The sequence below is a fragment of the Petromyzon marinus genome, chromosome 49 (assembly GCF_048934315.1).
Source record: "Petromyzon marinus isolate PM22_M1 ecotype Great Lakes invasive population chromosome 49, UKy_Petmar_22M1.pri1.0, whole genome shotgun sequence".
Classification (NCBI taxonomy): domain Eukaryota; kingdom Metazoa; phylum Chordata; class Hyperoartia; order Petromyzontiformes; family Petromyzontidae; genus Petromyzon; species Petromyzon marinus.
In genome coordinates this window covers 9,034,005-9,059,508 of record NC_133715.1, presented here as the reverse complement: position 1 = coordinate 9,059,508, position 25,504 = coordinate 9,034,005, and the positions used below count along the sequence as shown (strand labels likewise).

The 25,504-nt window shown below is 47.2% G+C and overlaps 1 protein-coding gene across 6 annotated transcripts in view; it reads right to left on the bottom strand.

Annotated features, from left to right (window-relative positions):
- Positions 1 to 25,504, bottom strand: part of LOC116953045 (dystrophin) — a 662,108-nt gene that overhangs the window by 511,868 nt on the left and 124,736 nt on the right. For all 6 annotated transcript variants that reach the window (XM_032972888.2, XM_032972885.2, XM_032972886.2 and 3 more), the window contains one exon: positions 23,452 to 23,513. In XM_032972888.2, coding sequence (XP_032828779.1) covers positions 23,452 to 23,513 — 62 coding nt within the window. The remainder of the gene's footprint in view (positions 1 to 23,451; positions 23,514 to 25,504) is intronic.

The window sequence follows — 25,504 nt, the reverse complement described above, 5'->3', positions numbered from 1 at the left end:
TCAGGATTTGGGAGTGATGCAAATACGAGCAGGTTTCTGAATAAAATGAAGAAAAAAAACCCAGCCAGAATTGTCATAGTCTGGAGATAAATGATGTACGCAAATAAAATCACGGGGTCTTTAAAACGAAAAGGCTGGTTCAGAGGCCGGAGCACTGAGCCGACTCCGCTGAGATTCTGGGTTTGAAATGAGGCAGCTATCCATGATTAAACTGGGTTCTCGAGTACAGTGAGGTGATGGTGTCGGTCACCAAAGACCGCAAAACAATTTTTAATTTGGTTCTGCGATTAATATGGCTTGGATGCGACAAATATTACTCTCATGCGCACACTGAATGTGAGAGTCCTGGGTGGAACAGAGTGTTCAGGTATCTCAGAGGTAGCTCTGTGATATCCACTTCCGCGGGCCGTTCCCTGAGACGAAGAGAGATCTGGATGGGTGCTTCGTCTCACGACGTGATTTTGACAGCACAATCTGGATTGAATTTGGGGGGGGAATGATGGAACAAAAATTGATATTACGAAACACATGACACGACTTGATAAAAACAATTCCCGTGCATATTTTTTTATGCTCAAAAACATGTTGAGCACTCCACTGCAACGATGCTATCAAGTTTATACATGCGGCAGAGATATTTGTGCCCGGATCTCACAAGAGACCCTCTGCTGTTGAACACAGCATCCAGTATGCAATGGGCAAGCGAAGCAAATTCCTAAATATCGCCCGGAAACCCAAATGTCACTTGACGCTGACGGCCACGCCGTGCAGAACCGCCGAAAATGAGAACTCGTGCCGGTTGTGAAAATACGCAAATGAAACCTCGGAGGCGCCGAGGCTGCGGCCTCTCTCTTTCACGACGATTTAAATCCCACCTCGAATCAATCGGCGCAATCCATTCGACGGGACCAGAAGAGGAGCGCTCGCGAGGTCTTCGTTGAAACTCCTCTCAGGCCACTCGTGGGCAGGAACGCCACACACGGTGCAAAGAGCTATTTTATTTACGTGTCGTCTGACCTCGTGCCTTCCGCGTAAGGATTTTCGGAGAGAAATCTTTGGAGCGATTAGCCAGGTAATTGGAGCTGCTATTCACCCTTCCCTGGGGCTTGCGCTCTCTCTGATGGGCGGGGTAGATGTACGTAAATTTCCTTAAGAAAGGATGCGACTTTAGATTCCTCCCACCTCCCACCCCTCCCACCCCGACCCCCCCGGTTTACGCCGAGAGAAATTATTTGGCGCACGATTAAAAAAAAAAACACAGGATCGATACGCACTTAGGAAAAATGAACGACACAGTCAATGTTTCAGCTGCTGGGCCTTGATAAGCGTGTTATCTCGCACGGCACTTTATTCCTGCATTATTCACTGTAACTTACCCTCAAGCTGAACTTTCATTTACAACCGGATTATACGCTCTGGGCTAAAAATATAGATAGGTAGGCTTTACACAAGAGAGGCTGTGTAACAGTGATGAGAATGGATGATGTTTTAGTTATTTCCTAACCAAACACAACACTTTAACTGCAGTAAAGACTGATACAATGTACAGTACACGTATGTATGTTGAATTTCTTTCGCACCGTACGTAGCCAACCGTACTAATCGGAGGTACGTACTATATTGTATTTGACAGAAAACATAATATTACCACCGTCATATCGAATAAATGCGCCATTATATTTCTATAATTTTTTGAACAGGGAATGAAATGTAAATAATAATAATCGAAAAGAAGATTATATTTAGATTCTATCTGAAATCTTCTTTCAATTCAATGCCGAATTAAGGCCTCCACATGCCATGCCAGTCACGTGGGGGAGGCAGGGGGGGGGGCTTGACCATACTTCGCCATCTGGGTCTCTTTGGCTAATAGGGGTTAGTTGATGATTGGGGGCACCCACGACCGATTCAGATATCATTAGCCACCGATGTTAGCCATGGCCTAAAATACAGCTCTAACTCATGTCACCAGGTCAATACGATAACTAACCACTCCAACATACTATTCCCCCACCCACCCAATACAACATTAGTATGGCATTACAATATATTCACTTTAAAATACCGTATTCATGCGTTAACAGCAATGGAATAATAATAAAAAAATGGCTAATTCTGAAAATGTTTTAAGAAATGTGCCAAATTGTTAAGGCTGATACCCGGAGAGACAGAACAAATGAAGCTTGCCATGAGGGCTAATGGAACGGATAATGCATTCTTCTCTGATGGCTGCAGTTCACCTCAGAATTATAAAGAAGGCACGCCTCAGGGCCACGAGTAACATCGAGCTCAATGCCATTGTGAGCCGTCCTTGGGAACCGAGCTTTACACTAACAGAAATCACACTTGAGCCGTGGATCTATACAGTCCGCGGAAAAGATATACGTTTGCATGAAGACAATATCTCAGAGAAGCCAAAGGCACCGCTCTGCAATTACTTGCTCACTCCACCGCTAGCGGAAGAGCCTCCAGTAGAGGGAGCTCTAAAGGCCCTCTCCAGAGGGTATGCGTGATGTGCCGATCTTAGAATTACTGTGATTGTACCCATTTTCTACCGCTGGTGGACAGAGGGAACACGGATGCCACCTCATCGGCTGAGTCAGAACATCGAGCCGGCGACCTCTGGGATTGCAAGGCCAGGTCCACTAACCACTGGGCCATGACAGAAGTTCCACATTTCTCACATGGAATATACAATTTTAAAAATACGGGCTTAATGCTCACTGACCGTTGTCATTTTTTTAAGATGTAGCCTTTTATTGTCGCAATCAGTACCCCTGTACAGGTTAAATATAAGAGGGCAACAGAATAGGTAGGATATCATCCAGTGGTGAATATATGGCCGCACAATGATGATCATATTGTTTAAGAAATATATTGAGTCACTAAATATCATGTGACCTCCTTTCCTAGCACCAAAACATGAGAATAGGTTTTCCCCTTTTACATGGCAACAAAACAGCTGTGTTAAGATGTTAAAAGACCAAACTGAAACCTTTTCCAAGGAATCATGTCTGCATTAACCACAATACTTGTGGTCAGAATGCAAACAAAAAACATACTCTGATAATACAGTATATGCATTGTCTTTGAAACTGATTGGTCCACACCAGAGATAGCTTTCTTTCCAATCAGTTTCAAAGAACCAATCAGTTTCCAAGACAATGCACATATTATCAGAGTATATATTTTTTTCTGACCACAAGTATTGTGGTTAATGTAGACATGATTCCTTGTAAAAGGTTTCAGTTTGGTGTTTCAATATCTTAACACCTGTTTTGTTGCCAGAAAAAAGGGGAAAACCTATTCTCACAAAATATGTATTTCAAGCAGAATTAAAATAACTACTTGTAATCAATTGCAAGTTGCTGATGAAAGGTTTATACTTGTAAAACTATTCTCAGCAGGCAAGACGTAGGTATGAGAGATGTAAAAAGTTGAAATATATTTGCAAGTTAAGAAAAAGCAAGCATATGCATGGACTGCGTCATGCTTTCCGACAAGCGTTCAGAAGTATATAATTAGAAGTTTGGATGCTGTGGGAGGCAAAACAAGTTTGCCAATTTGCAAATAATCCTTTTTGCTCTGGTATGATGCGTCTCTAAGTTCAGGAACATCGCTATCACCAACTGGGCTGGTCTTGGCTCAAGCAAGTCACAAACAGCAACGTAACGTTACATTAAAGTGCCGTTAACGTTGAATAATCTTTACGCGAGTTATAGTACCCAACATTATGGATGAATGGACCGACAGAGCCAAAACCATAAACGCTTTTAACCTTAGCTTGGAGAGGGTTAAAGAGTCCAAATTGTAATCAGCTGCAAAGACAAAGATGGGTAATGAGTTGCCATGTAATGAGTCATTGATTAAATTCAAATCGATTTTTACACTCTAAATAGATGGAGTGAACCGAGAAATTAAGAATTATTTACAATTGAAGCAGATCATAGACAAATGGTCGTGATTATTATCATCATCATCAGCCTTGATCTATCCGCTGCTGGATGAGGCCTCTCCTATCCGCCAACATCCATCGTGGTCTTGCGATGCAACAGGTCATCTGGCAACTGCCCATGTCAACCCCACTGCGTCATCTCCGTGGTGGACATTCTCTTCGTTGTGTGCTCTACTTTAGCTGCCCACTCCATCACTAGTCTTGACCACTGTCCGTCACCAGCGATATTCCCTGCGCAAGCCCCAGTTTTTTCCTAGAAATCAAAATAAATGTCTTTAACCTCTCTGTCTCTTGGTGTAATTCCAAGTGAGCACCTTCCCATGCTTCTTTGCGCACTCGTTCAGCTGGTCTTACATTTTCTTCGCCAATGGCCACGAGATTCTGATCCATCTGTCATAGCAGGTGAATAGGGGTGCCACGGTGGTGAGATATTAACTCCCTCGCCCGGTATACAGGAGGTCGTGGGTTCGATCCCGACGCCTGTACATTTTCAATTTGCATGTTCTCCGCGTGGTTGCATGGATTTTTCTCCGGGTCCTCGGGTTTTTCCCCCCACATTTAGAATCAACATCACGCGTGTCAGAGTATTTGGCTGCGATAAATCGGCGCGCGATACGCCACTTCATTGAGCTAGAAGTAGAGGCGGCTATTGTTTGTGGCCCGGTCGCTTCTGAAAAAGAGCTACATAGCTCAGTGGGCATTACCTGGTAAAGTTAAAAACGTTTATAGCTTAGTATACCATGATGCCGCATGCGTACTAATGGGGCAAAAGAGCAGCGTGAAAAAATCGACGCGAGTTTTGCAAGTAGAAAACCTCGCGAGTGCGCCGAACGCTCGTTCCAAGCCCGGATGTCGCGGCCGAGTTTTCCTGAACCGCTCTCCCCACTTCGGCGGACGTTCGTTGTTGTTTTCCTCTCATCTTTAAAATAACATCAATTTAAATCGAAGAATACATTTTTTTTTTAAAAGCACCTTTATCGCTGCCGAGCGCCGTCACAATATGCCGCGCACACTGTACACGCTGGCGTCTGGCTAACTGTTGCATGACATTCCTCGCCGAGATAGGAGGGAGTCAGGTGCCAGGGCGCAGGCCCGAGCGGGAGGGGGGCCACCGGCACTTCAACCCTTCCTCTGCAGCACGTTCGTGTGAAGAGGACCCCCTCTCTGCGTGCACGGCGGCATTCACCAGCCGAGGCGCGGGGCGAGGCAACCGCGCCTCTCACGAGGCGGGCTCTACGGAGAAGGGGTCGGGCACCATTGGTTTTGATTGGAGGGCTGTCATACCAAAAATGCTGAGAACCACTCCACTTAAGGCCACTAACAATCACCGACGTGTATTTCTTTGTTAATCAAATCGCTAAAAACATAAAACTGCGACGATTATTTGAATCACTGGCAGAGGGTGTTGGTAAATCGCTATACAGTACCCATAATTACTGCCCAACTGCAATATAAATTCCAGCGAATGCCCATTACATTTCCTCCACTGGCCATCCTAAGCCGGGAAGATTTGCAAACTCAGTCACAGAGCGATTTGCCCTGCCGTCCTCTCTGCCTCTGTCAATTTTCTTCCAACGCCGAACCCCTGGCTCAGAGCAATCACGAAAGAATCCGTCTCCCCTTTAAGCAGCTGCGACAACAAGATTAGATTCACAAGAGAAAGCGTTTGAGACAAATGGGCTCTAAGAGGTAGGCCGGGGGATATGATGACATTAACCGAAATGTCTGAGCATGTGAAAAAACACAGCGGTCGCCTCTTTTTAAATTTTTATTGCAAAATAAAATTAACCCCCCCCCCTCATTTGGTTTATTTATGAGCTCGGAAATTATGGAATAAATAACAGCTCAGAGAGTCGACCAGCCCCCTCGACTTTTGGTCCTCTTAAAAAAGGAACCCCCCGCATCCCCCCCCTCCCCCCGCCGCCTTTCCCCAGCCACCACCCCCCCCCCCCCGCTTTTCCCTATTAGGTTCGTTATCTTTTCCCTCATCCTTCCCTCCCCATATATATACACACATATATAGACACACACACACATATGTGTGTGTGTCTATATATGTGTGTGTGTGTCTATATATGTGTGTGTGTGTCTATATTAAGCTTCCCGTGTTGCTCACCCGTGCGCTGGGCCCTGGGTACCTGTCACCAGGTCTCTGGTCCCTGATTACCTGTCACCAGGTCTCTGGTTCCCAGGTACCTGTTGCCAGGTCTCTGGTCCTTGGGTACCTGTCACCAGGTCTCTGGTTCCCAGGTACCTGTCACCAGGTCCCTGGGTACCTGTCGCCAGGTCCCTGGGTACCTGTCGCCAGGTCCCTGGGTACCTGTCGCCAGGTCTCTTATCCCTGGGTACCTGTCGCCAGGTCTCTTATCCCTGGGTACCTGTCACCAGGTCTCTTATCCCTGGGTACCTGTCGCCAGGTCCCTGGTCCCTGGGTACCTGTCGCCAGGTCTCTGGGCCCTCCTTGTACTGTGATTGGTGCTTTGTACTGGGCTCGTGTTGATTCTCAAAAAATAGACATTAAAAGGAACCCAGGTACCATTCAACACAATTTCGTGCTTCCCCCTCAAGCTAATTCAGGTTATTTTTGTTCCCCTTACGTGATTCAACATTAAACCAATGAAAGGAAGGTAGGTCACGGTTATATCCTGCCCATTATGTTCAACAAGGCACTATACAGCAGCAGATAAAGTATGGCACAGTTGTTGAAGAATTAATCTACCGTACACGACTATTTTAAATGTGCACAGGGGAGTGAGAATATGCCCATGGGTGCAGTGAATAATAATTTTAATTTATAAAGCGCCCTTTAAACAATCGTGGGGCTAGCACACCGGAGCGGCAATCAGGAGGTCGCCGGTTCGATCTCCCCGCACGGCGAGGGTCACCTCTGTCCACCCAGCAGTGTGCATCGGTGGAGTAAAGCGTTGACGCTCTCCCATCCCTTTCAGGATGTCCGGCCAGCGTGGAAGAATAGGCCAAAAATACGCGCGCGAAGAGAGGGCTCTCTGAAGCTGCCTCGAGAAGGAGGGCCTTCGGCACTGCAGCGGTGTACGCAAGGAGTTGCAGGGCTGCACCTTTACCGTTTAGCCTCACTCAAAGATCACTTAACTTAAAGGGTGAATGTTAAACTGCAAGGATATTATCGCGTGAACATGCCATTGAAGTAATACATATATACGTTTTCTCAAAAATATCGATGTAAAAGATTTGAGGTGGGTAATGTGGATTTGTCTGAACAATATGGACTTGTGCATAACCCAAGTGGATATCATTTCATTGAAAACATTCAACCACCTTAGAAGTCTCCCTTCTACTCCATCGTTTAATGAAGTGGCCAGCCTTGAGAGCCACGAATAGTTAAACTCTGTTGTTTAAAGTAGAAACAGGTGGCACATAAATGTACAAAAAATGTTCTCAAACACACCAACGCAGAAAAACGACACTCAAGACGTGAATCAAAAAAGAGTGCCAAGTTGGCACCTAGACTTGTGCAACATGAATTGCTACTTGTTTGGTACAATAGTCTCTGCAAAACAAGCATATCTTTTCCAAGGCATCAATACATTTCCAGTCTGACCTTTGCACACAGATCTCTCTGTACAACCAAACAAAAACATGATGATCCACCCAATAAGCAGTTATGAATAATTATACAAGCAACAACCCTTTTCCACTGCGGAGCCGAACCGTGCCGGGACAGTGCCAGGACTGTGCCGAGTCCGCCCGGCACAGCTCACGAGTACAACGCGTGCCGTACCGCTGGCGTCTCGTGCACGAACCATCATCGAGCGAACTCCGGTGATGCTCGCAGCAGCTTTTGGCATCGTGGAGCGCTTTCAGACGAGCTGCATCTGCGACCATCTGGAACGCTCATCCTTCGGATATTAGGAAGACACTGGGGCTGTGCACTTTAAAATCTAGACTGAAAACTCATTCATTTAAAACTGCTGTTTGTGCTCCATTTGTTGTCCTTCCCCCGCACCTCCGATTCGTGTGGCAGGCTACGTACGGTGCGAAAGAAGTTCAACATACACACACGCAAAGAATGAATGCGTGACGTCGGCGTCCGACATTCACGTGAACTAAGTGTCGCAAAATAGGACGGAAATAATAATTAACCCCGCCGATGGCCTTGCTTGGCGCCGAGCCAGGAGCCAGATTCACGTCTTGTGAGGTCAGAGGTCCACAGTTTGGTTCCAACTCGGCTCGGCATGCCACGGCAAAAATCCAGTAGGAAAAAAACCCATACTGCTAGCGCCGAACCACACCAGGCTACAACCTGAGATCACGTCGGACGGCGGCACTGAAAATGTATCAAGCCGAAGCGCGGTTCGGCTTATGCCAAACTTTGGTGGCGCCGATTGAGACTCCGGTTTGCCGACACCGTTCACTGCCACTGAACGTGCGAACGAACTTGACCGAGTGACGCCAGAGTCGACACCAAACAATCGCAAACCTTCGAAAACCCGCTTCGTCGGACCATCGGCCCGAACGAAGCCCCGCCGGCACCGTCAATTACCCTCGCCCAGTCCTCTCAACGGTGCGGCCTCGCCGAACGCAGCAAAATGGCCCCTCGGCGGGACACACCGTAGAAGGTTAACCGCTGTTGCATTGTTGTTTTGTTATAACCAGACCACTGTGACGCATTGTTGTGACGCGTGGCACGCGCCCCCGATGGGGTTCCGTTTTGCCCCCGCCGGTCGCAGCGCATCTGCTGACCATAACGTACACTGAGCACCCGCCATCTGCCACACTGTGGACACTTTTTTTATATGATGCCTTTGAGTTAGCGTCATTCCTCTTGTTATGAGCATCGAAACATATTTATGGTCTGAATTACACGCCGCACGGAATGTCCCAATCATTTAAAAAATGAATTGTGTTCAATTGGCTGATCATAATAGCAGCATTGCCATTCGCTTTTGATGGCACCAAGGCAATGGCTCTCCAAGTACTGCAATTCTACCTAATTAGTTCAACCAATTAATTAAATGTAGAGCGTGCTTTATAACGTGTGCTTCAAAGCTGCAAGGAGCCACCAATTGACATGTAATGCATTCTATATTTCAGTCATTTTTTTACCATTAGAACAAAAAATAAAAGACTTAAGCATCGTAAAGTGACAACTTCTTGAGCACTGCGCCTTGATAAGACGGAGCAGCTTGAATGTGTTGGAGACTTGAGTGGTTATTCTGGCTAGTGGCACACATACCAGATGATCAATGGCAGGCAATATCGGAACCAATCCTACTCTTTCAACAACCTGCACTGGGCCTGCATGGTTAAGTATGGGATAACAAGACAAAATGTATGGTGTGAGGATGACTTCATCCATTGTAGAATTGAGAAAGACTGGGATGTGCTACTTTATTATAAAAATACATCACATTTACAGGAACTGACATGTTAACTCAGCATTGACCTTTTGAGAATATCAATGTCAAAACTTTTAACCACTCCTTATGAGTGTGCATATAAAAAGTCAAACTAAACTATTTTTATTTTACCAGGTTCAGAAGTCACCTGGCCACAAATGATAAGCTCGACGAAGTGGCTTATCATGTGCAAATTTGCAGCAGCCAAATAAACGTGTGTTTCTAAATGTGGAGCGGAAAACCGGAGAAAAATCCACGCGACCATGGGGTGAACATGCAAACTGCATATATACAGGCATTAGGGTCGGGATAAAACCCACGACCTCCTGTATACCAGGCGAGGTAGTTAACTTCTCACCACCGTGACACGCAAACATTTAACACTTTCTATAAATGGCAGCCTTGTAATTTACAATTGCTTTGATAGAAGGAACAAACCGTTATCAAACGCTGCAGCTGAATATATATATACTTTTTAAATGTGCACCTTGAACACACAGACTCTCTCCACTGCCCTCAAAGGCATTCTGAAAACGACGCAGGAGGTGTAGAGAATTTTAAAAGTCTATTATAGAATGGGTTAATGAGCTCAAAATTGAGTTGGCAGAAGGTCGCAGTCATCCCTTGTGACTCCTCATCTCTGCGACCCGAACAAACAATAAACGCACGTGTCGCATTCACAATTGATTTGGATGCCGGTGTGCGTAAAACGTGCTCAAAATATTTAACCGCTGGCACCAAATCAACGCTCGATGTCTATTCTCGAGCAAATAGTAAGGGGTGAGACGGAACACCAGTTGAGGGCTTTGTTTCCCCCACACAATTGAGCGGGCCACGAGCAACCCCTTCTCCTCTTCTGGATCCTCTACCGATGCTAACATGTCCCTGAGAACGATTGTTTTTACAGCGCTTTGATAAATTATTATTAATTTATTAATTTATTATGATTATCCCCACCCGCTGCCTCGTTTAAATGCTACTGTGCACGGCGGAGGGAAAAAAGTGTTAGTTTGCGTGTTTTTTTTGTTGCGAGTGACATTATTGAGTACTTTTTTTCAGCCACTTATGTAATGCGTGGACGAGTGGGGGGGGGGGGGGAAGAGGTGGGTGGGAGGGGGGCAAGGTGAACTTAAGCCGTCAGCAACTTTCTGCTCACCCATGCTGATTGCACAGTGCGCTTGGCGAGCCCGCGGTGCAGCAGTTATCACGGCGGCGAGAAACGGGGCCTGGGGGTGGCGCCGCGAAGTCTCCCATGTGCCTTAAATTGAGTTCTGACAACCGTGACCTCATTGAAAATAAAAACCCTAAACTTACCTACCCAGGCAATTTCCATGGTTTTTTTTTCCCCCCCACTGTTGCTGCACTTTCCACCCAACTCTTTCGATTGCTTTAACCGTACGAATAAGTGAATCGTTGAATAAATAAGCAAATAAAAGACGTTTCCACTCCGTGCACACGGAGCCAAGTTGTGAAAGTGCCATATTTTCGGAATGAGTATACGCTCCCAAACGTTGGGGTCATTTCGATAAGAAAACGTTTTCTAATCGGTGGGGTATGTTTATTTAAGCGCTGCTTTAAAATATGAAGAGATATCTTTCGGAAGATGACTTTTGAAAAGCACGTGGTATCGACTGTCCACCCAGTGGGATTTTTTTCAATAGAGAACCGTCCTCCAGAACAAGATTTTGAACAGCGAGATTTAAAAGACATCTTCCGCAAGACAACGCGTTCTCCGGATTAAAAGACGTATCCCCCAACGTTTGCTTGAAAAGAAAGGGAAAGTAAGTGCATCATACCACTGGGTTTTGGCAGTGACGTGAAACCTCATTTTTCTAGGTGGCCACCGACACACTCCAATCCAGAAACCAATGAACGTCAATCTCTTCTGTCCAGCCCATTCAACTGCTGCTACTCCCAGCTTCCTGTCCCCCAGCTACGACCAGGCCTACCCCAACCTCTACCGCTACCCCGATCACCACCCCAACTCCTATCACTACCCCAACTCCTATCACTTTTCCTATCACTACCCCAACTCTTATCACTTCCCCTATCACTACCCCAACTCCTATCGCTACCCCTATCACTACCCCAACTCTTATCACTTCTCCTATCACTACCCCAACTCCTATCACTTCTCCTATCACTACCCCAACTCCTATCACTTCCCCTATCACTACCCCAACTCCTATCGCTACCCCTATCACTACCCCAACTCCTATTGCTACCCGTAACCCTATTAGTATTCCTATCACTACCCCTAATCCTATCACTAGCCCTATTACTACCCCTCCTGCTACTACTCCCTGCTGCGATCCCCCCTGCTACAACCAGGCCTACTCCAACCACTGTCATCTTATGTACAATTTGATAATTGTTGTAAAGCGCATTGGAATAAGGTGCTACATAACTCTATGTAAGATCAGAGTCTCTGCGCCTGCCCAAATGCATGCATTAATCTCGGGTACCTAAATCGAGTTACTGTGTCCTTTGGTATGTTAGGCGGGGCGTGTCGATGACCCTTGTATGAACAACCGGTGAAGATGGTAATTGGCTGCAGGCAGTTATATAACCTAATTTGTCACTGAACTTTTCACGGAAACGTAGCACTTTCGACAACGTCGCATTGTGGAGGAATGCGTGTTTTTTTTATTCATTTATGTTATCAAAAGTAGCTCATATAACAACTAATAAAACCGTAATGTAGCGTCCGTTAGCTGTGCCGGTGCCTATAAGGGAACCCACATTACTTAAATATGCTCGGAAATTATTTGTCTCCCAACTGAACTACTTGCATTGTGAGGCTGATTCGCACAGCAAGGACACTGCATGTCCTTGCAGGTTTTAAATACACCGGATGACGCAGCACGATTGTGGAAATGACAGCTCCGTTGCATTAGCGTGTTATCCCTCGGAAGGCCTTCTGATTCTGTAATAATGCAATAAAAATCTGTAATGGAATTACATTAAAGTAATGCAATTTGTTTAAAGAAATGAGGGCACTGTCTTGATAAAAAAATACATGTATTCATTTAAATCATTATACCATCAATGACGATTATGAGAGAATTCTATATCACTTGTGTCTGCATTCCCCCCCCCTCCATTTTAAACAAATGTTAGCTGTTGGGAACGACTTTTTCCTACCGACAAAGTAATTTTTCTGAAGTAAAACCCCACAAGGTACAAAATATGTATTAATTAATTTCAATGAGGGTTCTGACCAAAAATCTCAATGTTTTTGTTCCTGAGGCAGGTGAAAAAAATTAAGTTAATCGACATTAAACAAATTATCTTTTCTACTTGCATATTCCCCCTAGCCCAACTTGCAACGCCGCAGATTCTGTTTGCCGAACCGCTTGAAGGAAGTCACGTGATATCGAAGGTTAAGGGGACAAATCTCCCATAAAGAGCGAGCTTCTGGGTTTTCAAACAAAAAAGAGAAACACAGTGGGGAAAGTGCTGTGGGTGAAAAGGCAGAATTGCTGAAATATGGATTCCACATTCAACTATCCGAGTGAGCATTCTTAGGTTTTTGTTCAGACCCTATTTATTGTGAAGACTTTTGAAATGTTAGCAACACGGGTTGAGCGATTGCAACAATTGTGAGTAAATTGCATGATGCCTGTCGGGTGCAAATGCCGCCGCTATAAATCGTCGCGCAAGAACCCAATTTTCTGATAACATTTAACGATCGCTTAATGTTGGTTGAATTTGATTTTGAGCACTGCTTTGTGACAGAAAGAGCGTGGGGAAAACGTTAACGTCAACTAAACCGCACGCTGGGAATTACACCGCGAGAGACAATGAGGAGCGCGTGAGTCAGAGAACGTACGCAGGTTGACATAATTCAAACCGTTCATAAAAGCCAATGGGTCCCCCCCACCCCACCCCACCCGCACCGCCCCCTCACCTTCCTCTCCCCATATGAAAGTTCACGCACCCAACTCGCGGTCCCCACTCGGTGGGGCAGCAGCGAGCCCCATCTCCCCCCATCCTCTAAACTCAGGAAAACGGCGTTCGGGACTTCTGTCCGTGAAGTTTCTGTGCCGGGCTCCGACCGTAATATTTTTTTTTAATTAAATTAAAGAAAAAAAGAAAAGCAATGGGCTGCCGCAAGACACATCGCAAGCAAGGGATGGTGGCTGATGGTCAAGAAGAATTATGCAGCGGAAACCAAGGAATGGAACGCATCTAAGATGGAGATGGAGCGATGTGATCGACTCCTGCGAGGGTGCCGGGTCGATTAATACATCGCAGGATCCTGAGAGATGGCGAAGGCTTTGGGAGGCCTCTGTCCAGCAGTGGATTGGTCATCACTGTTGACGACGGCGACGACGATGATGATGATAGCAGAACTGTCGGGCGAGGAAATCGATATTCACTCTTTCTGTCACCACTTCACACTGCGTGCCAAACGGAGAAACGAAATCTTAAAAAGTGTTGAAGGTCATCGTGGATTTCATAAGCCTGGCAGCCTGCAGCGACACTTCACAGCTTGGAGCTCTCCTGCAGAGTGCATGTATGGCTAGCGAGGTGCAAATTAACGCAAACAGCACTGGCTACGGGTGACCTGTCGCTACATCGGTGTCCCACCGAATCGCATGCGCGACAGTGCAGAGACGAACAATAAACCAATTAAATATGTGTTGCAGGTCCGTGAACTGCCTTTCACTGACAATGATTTTGTCAGTGAGGAGGGGGGGTGGTGGTCATGACCATGCCATAAGTATCGGTGCCCCGATCTGGCTGTCTAAAATGGGCAGCGAGACCTTTCAAAACGTGGGAGGGATTTTGCTAAACCCGCACCGTTGCTTAGAATGCGCAGGATCACAATGGAGGAGATTACAACGCGGCAACTAACATTTCACACGAGAGGAGACATGTACTACCGCACCGATAACGAACGGACAAGAAACAAGTGTGTGTGTGTGTGTGTGTTTTTTAACCCTGACAATCCTCGTCTGAGTAGCACAGCAAGAGCTGCGTTTTGTGATTAGTTGGTTGTCCTTCCCCCGCACCTCCGATGAGCACGGTTGGCTACGTACGGTGCGCAAAAGAAATTCAACGTAATCACGCACGTACGTACAAGGAAGACGAAGTGCCTCGGAGGACATCCACCGCGGAGAGGGAGCGCAATGAAAGCCAATGAGTTACATTGGGAAGAGGTAAGAGGAGCACACGGGATGCGGGTTAACACGCCGGTCGAAGATCTCGTCCGAACCGTGAAGAAGGGCGAGTGTTGGGACAGGACACGTCGCTGGAAGAGACGATGGCCGACGCTCGGGAATAACGACGGGAGTGGCAGGCGAGGAATGGAACGCGTTCCGGAGGACGTCCGCAGAGGAGACGGAGCGATGAAATCAGCTCGTGAGCAGGTGCTGGGTGGATTGTTACGTCTCACATTCGCGAGAGAGATGGCGACGGCATGTGGAGGGAATTTCATCGAAGAGAGGATGTCTTTCCGATGCCCTCTTGTCTGCTCCATTGGCCCATAGCTGAAGCAGGAATGCAAGTTAGCCGTACGATTTGTTACTATTTACCACAGCCTATACATAGGTAGATGGGTACGTACACTTCACAACTGGCATCACCTAACATTGGCGTTTTGGTACAGCGCTGCTGCACCAAAGGCGCATTAGCCAAGCCCCGTAATAACATTGCAATGGGCGATACATTCACAATGCACTCAACAGTAATGAAGTCGACTATTCCCCATACTCATGTGAACATACAAATGCCAACTGTATTCTCAGTCACTTAAAAGTGAGGGTGTAGCGTAATTACTTGGAGGCTCGCACAACAAACCACAACGGGTTCTGCCACAGCGGATGCGAACGGCACCGCTCGTGGCACAGAAGCCGGCCTTATAAGGTCCAAAAAGCCATCGCACCAACACAAAATCCCATTCATTTAAAATATCCATCTAATAAAAGGGCACAGTGGTGGGCAGGGTCGGCGCTAAATCCAGGCTGTCGCATGTTTCAGCTTGGCACGGGATAAGCGTCCAGCGAAAATGTTTGCAGTGCGACAGGAACGATCGTAATTATAGCACAACGGCGTGTTTAACCTCACAGCGCACACAGGTCGCGCAGGGGAGAACCGACAAAATATAGTCCCGATGCCACCGTGGGTCCAAAGCCATGCCAGCATAATGCCACTTACATAAGAATTGGTGGCTTTAAAAAGTTTGGCATCATGAAACCAGGCAGTTATGTTTTTTTTTAAGGCAACCTCTGCAGATGTTGAACAAGGGTATATATGGGGATTGTTTCTGTTAGTTTCATCAGCGGGAGACTTTTCCCCAAGTTGTCAATCCTGTCAAGCTGGCGAAAACTTTGAAAGAATTTCAAATGAGTGCACTAAACACCGCAAGCTGTTCCTCCAAAACACTTCACTTAGCGGGATCCGCGAGGACCTTAATTAAAACATAAAACTTATTGGCTTGAATGCAGCCACGGATTTCTGATAATTGCACCTCCGCCACCACTGGGCCAAGAAAAAACCCAATCTCTTAAAAGAAGCGTCAAGGCAAAGATTTTGGGGGCCGGCGTTGTGGTATCGTCAGCGTTCCAGCCACCCAGACTGTCTGGGCAGTCGGGCACGGCACTGAGCTCCATGAAACAGCCGTTTGATGTAAAAGTTGACGGAGTTCACCGATTGGCTGACCTGATAATATCGGGGAGGGGGTAGCTGGGGGTCAGGCGGGGGAGCTGTAAACCCCTCACACCAACAACAACACCTCGACTAAACGTTAAACAGGCTTGGTCGACAAGACGAGGAGAATGACCTAACTAAATCCACAGACTAAGACTCAACGAATATTCCATAGGTTGTCATCGGCTGATTACGACTACACATTTTCTTTAATGCTCATTGAAAATGAACACTCGTCACGATCGTATCTGCCACGTTTTTTAATTGCACTGGCAGAGGCGTTTAGTAAGAGCGTGAATATTCCGTGCTGGAAGATATTTTGCGTTTCAAAGAAAAGAAACCACAGAGTATCGGCGACTCATCGCTCAAGACTCGTCCGCTACACAAGCACGCTTGCAAGTTGTGAGGCTCGCAATAATATCTGGACAAAGCTGAAAAAACCCCACGAGAGTGCGGATTTTAAAAGTGCGCGAATAAGGCGACCTAGAACAAGGCGGCTCTCGCCTTGTTCCATCTCCTCTGGAGGGCTTCTCGGCGCTTCGTGCCTCGCCCGTCGCCTGCCCCCACTGACGTCCTCCCCCCCCCCCCCCCACCATGTGTGCGGATACTACTGACTCTATTGTATGATGCTACTGACTAATTGTATGCAGGGTGTGGCAGCATGTCTACAAAATAATTGGGGGGGGTCGATAATTTTTGGAAACCTGTTTGGTCAACTTTTTACTCCACATCTGGGGGGGGGGGTCCACTTTTTACAACTTTTTGATTCAGGCCTTCTGAAAGGCTCTTGTTAGTTAGTTGATGGACAAACGGACACACGGAGCGCCGGGCTTTTGTAACAGGCTGCTGCTACTGTTGTTGTTGCGGTGCCAAATTCACAACGTGTGTGTTGTTCGCAGAAATACAGACCTACGTTGCCACCAGGAAGGTCACCTGATGAACTGTGAACAACCGTTCAGCACAACTAGAACTCAGCGCAATTATTAAAATATATATGGTAGAATGGCCTCGTCTGTTGCGTGTGTGTGTGCTTGCATCTCCATCTGCCGGGTCTGTGCAGTGGTTAGCGCGCTAGGCTATGAACCGAGTTCGATTCCCATTCACAGCCAAAGTCAGGGACGAATATCTGAACCGGTCCAGGGACTTCCCCTAGGTGGACTCAGCCCTAAACGAACAGCTGGTGTGGTGTGTAAACATAGTCACTCGGGTGACAAAGGCTGCCGGGCGTGGCGTTGGCCACCCACTCCTCGCGTGCTGTGCTGACCTTCAGGAGGTGCTCGCTAAAAGCGCTTGCCCCAACAGTCTGCTTAAAGCTATATGGGGATCTTTGTCTTTGTGGGCATGTATGAAATTGCAACTGCGAGAGCACAGTACTGTTCTTGAACTTGATGGGAGGGGCAGGAACAAAAAGCATGATAGTTGTTTTTTTGAGACGTTGCTTTTCCCCCCACATACAATTGACACGTGCAGATTCATAAAAAAAAACAATGCAAGCTGCATTTGTTCGTACAGCCGAGATTGATTGTAAGGATGAAGAAGGCATTCTCGTTAAATAATTAAAAACCCCGAAATCACGAGACCACGGGAGTGTTTTATAAACGAGTACAACGCTGCCCTTTTATTAGACGCACCATAATAGCTCAGTTGCTTCTGTAAGTGGGGCAATATCCCAGGAGCGGAGAGCATTTTTTCACGACTGCCCGTAAGTCACCCGAAAGGTGGAAGGCATCACGATCACCGATAGTGCGCGAGCACTGGTCGAAGAAAAGTCGTACTCCGTTTTTTCAGGCAGCATTGTGAGACAGCCCAACAGCTTTAAGACCCCCAAATAACCTTTAGGCTCAGCACAATTCGGCTGATGTAATAATAGCAAGCCGGCCACAAAGGGATATCTAGAAATGAGACGTGACCTAAATCGTTCTTACACAGCGGCTTAAATGCGCAGTGCTGTGTTTTAACAAGGGATATTGATTTATTGAATTGAATAAGAGGGTTGCATTGGCACGCTGTGCCGTGTGCACTGTGAAATGAGCAGAAATCAACTGCCATTAAAGTATTACGAATGGTAACTTATACACTGCTGTATGAAGGAGGCACTGTGTCGGGGCAGGTCGTGTGGGTTCGGTTGACCATACTTCACCACGCCGGTCAGTGCGGGTTGGTCAAGAGACGGGGGGGGGGGTAGGGGGGCTGGGTTCCCCAGGACCTGTTTAGATATCGCTCCTCGCCACTCCTGTCAGCTGCGAGGGGGAAGTGAATTCAGGTCACTGGATTCAAAGCGCAGTGCGCCGACCACTGCATCGCTGCTTATTTATTAAACTGGGGTTGCAGCGGCGACCCGAATTCGAATCCTGGCCGCAGCTGACATCAGTGCCACCCTGCAAATCTGCACTGAGCTGCATGGTGAAGTATGGTGAAACAACCCCCAAGATCAACGTGGAAAGCCTTCATCTTGTAGCAGATCAACATAAGGGTGTAAATAGGATGTATTTATTATACTTAAAATATTCAAATTAATACATTACTCATCTTTTATATGTTACGAGCCTTGTGACCTCTGTTTCAATTTACTTTGATTGAACAACGCTATTTCTAACGTAGATCTTGCTCACTCAACTGAATGCCCATTGGTATATTGCGGTACCTCAATATTACTTCACGTTTGAGTTACGCCAGTCAAATGTATTTAAAACAACTCTTGAATTGGGAAGGCAACTGAGTTGCAACATTGAACCCAGGGTGTAATCGTAAATATCCACTGGCCTTGGCTAATTTTAAGAAATTACTTCAGAATGAATTTGTATATATCAAATGCCTATCTGCTTTGAAATGTGAACTGGCAGTTAAAAAAATACGTGCCCACTTACGGACCAATTAAAACGTCTTGGGAGAAGCATACGGAGGGAGGGAGGGAAAAAAAGTGATTTTATGAATTCCGGCAAATGTAATCTACTACCAATTACTGAATGCAAATGGGACCGCGTAAGGCCAGTGCGGGCTTTCATTTTCTAACAAAAAAAAATTCAACAGCCTCTGCAATTCCTTAATGGGAATCCGTGAATGCAACTATAAGGTATGCCAAGAGGCAAAACCCTATTAGGAAATAAATAACATCCACTCGCCGGGTCTAGTGGCTGCTCATGAGTTGGAATAGCGCCGCTGGATCCTCGTCGGCGAGGGGCAATGACAGGGAGAGCCGACGTAGGGGGCCCCGAGTTGAAGGTGAAGAACATTCACGTCGGATTGGTCGTTAAGGGGAAACTAAGTGGAAACTAGGGGGTCGGCTGGGAGAAATGAATAGGATTGGTGGAGAGTTAAAAAAAGGATGGGGAATAGATTGAACGGAGGGACAGGAGGGGGTTGGGGGGGGCGCTGACCGGAGTGGTCCCCTGACGTGCGACGTGCCGTGCAACAGTTCAAGACTCACCTGGGGTGAGTTGTGAACTCGGCTCGGTCTGGGCCAATGAAAACACCTGAGCTAGCACACAACAGGTACCGCGGCCCCTCTGCCGGGAAGCACCTCCTGTGGCCGTGTCACGCACACAATCTGCTCGTTCGGGACAGCGCCCAGCAGAGGTATCGCAACGCCGGCGTTTTCCAGCAGCATAAAATGCCTGTCCAAAAGTCTCGAGATGTAGTTTATATGTTGACAGAGGTGAGCCGTTGTTTGGCGACGCCACCGCTGGCGAACAAGCCTCCACGACACGAGCCTCCCCCTCGAGGCTACTTGGCCTACTCTCCCATCCTGGCTAAACATCTTGTAAGAGTTGCGAGTACCCACACTTCACCCCGCGGCACGCAACCTGCCGGTCGACCAACTGCGGCGTTACCCGTGAACAATGTTCCACCGGGTGGACATTGTTTCAACTGCCGCGCCAGGAGGCCGGATAGATCTGGTGACTTTTTGGATTCTAAGTTCAGTGCGTGCTGTCCATTACATCACGGCAAGCGGGTTGGAATGGTTTTGGAAGAGTGTCCTTGGTAACGAAAAGCAACATTTCAGTGTGCCAAAATAAGAAGGCTGTTCATTGATGCGTTACTACATGCTATGATTTAAAAACATTTTAATGGTCATTCTTGCAGAAAATGGTTGGGGACGGGGTGGGGGGGTGAATTAATAGTGGGGTAAAAAAGTGCGGTGAGATGCACGCTTGAAATCAAATCGAGAGATGGAAAGAGAAATACGGATTGAGAGAGCCATGCGTGGGTTACGACGTAGTTGAAGTAAATATCAGTGGCCTTGGGCAGGACGCGTGGGCAGCGATGTACGGCAGAACGTCAAGGACAACGATGGAGAGGCGGCCATGGGATGGAACGCGTCAGAGAAGGATCGCGAGAGACGATGGCAGTTTGGTGAAGCTTTCATCCAGCAGTGGATTGATTAGGGCCAAAAACGATGAGAAAAGTCCAAGTCGCGTTTGGCGTTGCCTGTACATGACGTGTGACGAGCGGGCGGCTCGACGCGTGGGAACAATTGCGTTTCCCGCGAGCGCTGTGGAGTATGTTTCGACAAACTTCCGAGTGCGTGCGACAATGGTCGAACATTTGCGTGAGCGTGCCGGGTATGTGGCACACGTGTTCCCCAACTACGTTCACAGTGCGTGATGGGCGTCGGTGATTCCTGTGTTGTGTTTAGTTTGTTGTCCTTCCCCCACACACCGCGCACCTCCGATTATGACGGTTGGCTACGTACGGCGCGAAAGGAGCTCAACGTACGTACAGTTAGGGAAAAAAGTATTTGATCCCCTGCTGATTTTGTACGTTTGCCCACTGACGAAGAAATGATCAGTCTATAATTTTAATGTTAGGTTTATTTGAACAGTGAGAGACAGAATAACAACAAAAAATCCAGAAAAACGCATGTCAAAAATGTTATCAATTGATTTGCATTTAAATGAGGGAAATAAGTATTTGACCCCTCTGCAAAACATGACTTAGTACTTGGTGGCAAATCCCTTGTTGGCAATCACAGAGGGCTGACGTTTCTTGTAGTTGGCCACCAGGTTTGCACACATCTCAGGAGGGATTTTGTCCCACTCCTCTTTGCAGATCTTTTCCAAGTCATTAAGGTTTCGAGGCTGACGTTTGGCAACTCGAACCTTCAGCTCCCTCCACAGATTTTTCTATGGAATTAAGGTCTGGAGACTGGCTAGGCCACTCCAGGACCTTAATGTGCTACTTCTTGAACCACTTCTTTGTTGCTTTGGCCGTGTGTTTTGGGTCATTGTCATGCTAGAATATCCATCCACGACCCATTTTCAATGCCCTGGCTGAGGGAAAGAGGTTCTCACCCAAGATTTGACGGTACATGGCCCCGTCCATCGTCCCTTTGATGCGGTGAAGTTGTTCTGTCCCTTTAGCAGAAAAACACCCCCAAAGCATAATGTTTCCACCTCCATGTTTGACGGTGGGGATGGTGTTCTTGGGGTCATAGGCAGCAATCCTCCTCCTCCAAACACGGCGAGTTGAGTTGATGCCAAAGAGCTCCATTTTGGTCTCATCTGACCACAACACTTTCACCCAGTTGTCCTCTGAATCATTTAGATGTTGATTGGCAAACTTCAGACGGGCATGTATATGTGCTTTCTTGAGCAGGGGGACCTTGCGGGCGCTGCAGGATTTCAGTCCTTCACGGCGTAGTGTGTTACCAATTGTTTTCTTGGTGACTATGGTCCCAGCTGCCTTGAGATCATTGACAAGATCCTCCCGTGTAGTTCTGGGCTGATTCCTTACCGTTCTCATGATCATTGCAACTCCACGAGGTGAGATCTTACATGGAGCCCCAGGCCGAGGGAGATTGACAGTTCTTTTGTGTTTCTTCCACTTGCGAATAATCGCACCAACTGTTGTCACCTTCTCACCAAGCTGCTTGGCAATGGTCTTGTAACCCATTCCAGCCTTGTGTAGGTGTACAATCTTGTCCCTGACATCCTTGGAGAGCTCTTTGGTCTTGGCCATGGTGGAGAGTTTGGAATCTGATTGATTGATTGCTTCTGTGGACAGGTGTCTTTTATACAGGTAACAAGCTGAGATTAGGAGCACTCCCTTTAAGAGTGTGCTCCTAATCTCAGCTCGTCACCTGTATAAAAGACACCTGGGAGCCAGAAATCTTTCTGATTGAGAGGGGGTCAAATACTTATTTCCCTCATTAAAATGCCAATCAATTTATAACATTTTTGACATGCATTTTTCTGGATTTTTGTTGTTGTTATTTTGTCTCTCACTGTTCAAATAAACCTACCATTAAAATTATAGACTGATAATTTCTTTGTCAGTGGGCAAACGTACAAAATCAGCAGGGGATCAAATACTTATTTTCCCTCACTGTACATGTTGCTTGATGTTGTCTATGTGGCTTTTCCACAGTTACGACACTGCATTAAGAAAGACACGTCACCACCGCTGTAAATGAATGTAAATTAATTATCTGGTATCGCAAAATTCTGGTTAATGTAGTAATAATGACTTGTATCCTAAAATGTAATTTGGGTTCTGCGGTGTTTGATTAAACTTCGGTGCTTGCTTAGATTAAATAATTTGGCTTAATTAAGCAGCATGAAGCCTGATTTAATATAAACGTGTGAAATTAGGCCACATGCCTTGCATATAATGGAAACAGATGCCATGTAGGCACCAGTAGGCACTTGACAAGGCCCACCACAACGTCGTATAAAGTCACCTCAATATGAACAAAAACCGTCCTGCATCCCGTGCGCGGTGCAACAACACAATACAACAACCGGGGCTGATGCCGAATCAGCGGAATATTAAAGCATGACGAAATGCATGTTTCAAAATATCAAGGTTAGAACTCACTGCCTTGTAGATAATGCTGTGACCTCCGACATGCTGATGCGACAACAGAAATATTACCAAGACAAAGATGCCGTCTGACCATACAGATTGGGGACGAGTGCCGTTAGCGAGCACCTATTAAGACCGCCACGGCGCATGAGGAGGCAGTGTGCCCTAGACACCATGCCCAGCCACCTTTGTTTCCCCAGCGCTGAAGTTTACACACATGTACTCATTTAAAGCTGAGTTAACCTAGGGGGCAAGCCCAGGACAGGTTCATAGATCACTCGCCCCCGATGTTTAAGCCGTGCCAGGGAATCAAACCCAGGATGTCTGGTGCACGAACCATTAACCTACCACCTCCCCCAACAATGCCACACAAACACACACACACAGACACACGAAGTTGCAGTCACAACAACTTTCCGGGCTGTCGACTACGTAACGTTATTGTAAACCTGGGTCACGATCGGAGCCAGACTGCAAATTAGATGTTCCACCTCAGTTCGGCACTGATAAAACAAAAAAAAGACGTGTGTTCGGTTGACGAAGGAGTGGATTAATTACATTATTAAACGACCAGCAAGCATGAACATATTTCAAACTGCGGACGCCCAGTCCAGAAGGTGCAGACAACATCGTGACGGCGGCGGTAGGAGAGTATTTACATACCTTATCGAACTGCGCATTCACCCACTTGGTAAACGTCTTCTTCTGCACGTCTTCCCTCTCATCTGTTATCAGAGAATGGCAGTAAAAAAAAACATTGTTAGCACTGTGACGAAACAAAGGAGCTGTTACAAGCAACGTGCTGTTGGCAGAAAGGGGAAAGAAACGATTAGCACACGATCGTGGACCATCGGAGTAGACATTACGATCAACTGCAAAAAACTGATACAATTGCTCTCCGACGTTTTCCGGGTTGTACCAAGTGCTGCGTGGCCATGATGCCCGACGTTTCACTCCATGTGCTGGGAGCTTCTTCATGAAGTGAATTCCAGAAGCTCCCCGCGCGGAGAGTGAACAGTCGAACATCATGGCGAACAGCGTGCGGTACAATGCGGAAGCACATCGAAGAGGTTACCCCAAACAAACCTACAAAGTGCACCTGTATTTATTTGAAATCACATATGTATGCATGTTGAACGTCCTTCACACCGTACGTAGCCAACCGTACGAATCGAAGGCGCCATTGAGCGGTGAATGGTAATATATATTTTTAAAGAAAATCGTATCAAAATTATTGCACGCATTCGAATGGAACACACACACCAACTAAGTTTCTGAGCTCAGAATATCACAATTTAACCACGGGGACAGACGATTTTTAGTACGAGACTGAGAAGTCTGAAGAAAAAGAGGAACGTCGTGATTTTCTAAATTAGTCCTTGTTTAATTTTTATCGGAGAGATGGCTCGAGACAGCCAGTGTGCAAGTGGGCAGGCACAAATTACATAGCTTTTAAATCATTCCAAAACTTGTTGGCGAATTTACTGCAATTTCAGCAAAACCTTTCAATTGACTTTTGCACCGATTGTGCACACTGCAAATTCAGTCATCTTTGCCCAACGCCCGCACAAAAACACTCGGAACGTGCAAAAATAAACGGTGGTGGTGCGTTCAGCGGAGGAGCGTGCGATGGGTGGACGTGGCGGCGGCGGGGGTGGGAGAAACCACGCACAACAGAACCGGGCGACAAATAAATAATCGCAAAACCAACGGCAATCTCCCAACACCAGCAAAAATCACGCTTGACGTTGGAATGTGGCAGGGTCAAAAATGGGCTCAGCTTTGCCGGATGAGACCAGAGGCACCGGTGCCTCCGATTTTTTTTCCCGAGGCAGGGTAAGCGCACGTGACGGAGGAGGACGACGGCTTGTCCCGGGGACTGCGGCCCGTAAATTACGCCGCTCCGCTAAAAAAAATAATACCAAACGCGGCGAATTTAATAGCGGCCTCGCGCGAGAGCTGAACCGCAGGGCATTAAGCGGCGCTGGCAATGAGGGCGCCAAAATCTGGTAATCGCGTTGCCCACGTCGTGGATTCCTGTGAATGGCGTGCACGTTTTATTTTAATTTCTTTTACCGGGCGAGCCTTGCGGAAGATATTCTCTCGCAAGGCGAGTGCTGCGCTGGAATTTTTCTTTTTCAGCACAGACCGCCACAGAACGGAGCTGGGTATTCATTTTCCATGCTGCCACAGCGGTGAGATGATCAGCAGCAGCGCCCACTGGACTTGCAAACCGGAGGGCGCGCGTCGCTTTGATTGAATCTGCCGGCCCCGGGAGTTGAAACAACGGGACAGATTTCTAAACCCCGCCACCACGTACCCCCCCCCCCACCTATCCCCCCCCCACATACCCCCCCCCCCCAAATATCCCCCCCACCTATCCCCCCCACCTTCTGTCGCACCTCGCCAACTGTGCTAATCGGGGGCGCGGCGAGTTTTGGGTGGTCGCGTAAGCGCCGCGTTCGAGCGAGAAAATAACGTTGACAGGTTCCGCCACCACCGCTAAGCAGCCTCCCCCCCTGCCGTCCCCGTGTTCACGACCATCACAAAGCCTCACTTAAAACTTGGCGGAGCCACGGAAGCATTGTCGCCCTGCCGCCCGCTGCTGTGTTAAACGTCGGGTTACGTCGCGCCGGAGCGATGTTACACAAGTCGGCCGAGCGAGCATCGTGAAGTCACTCCCTCGACGTGCTCGCACTCAGGCACCCCCGAACGC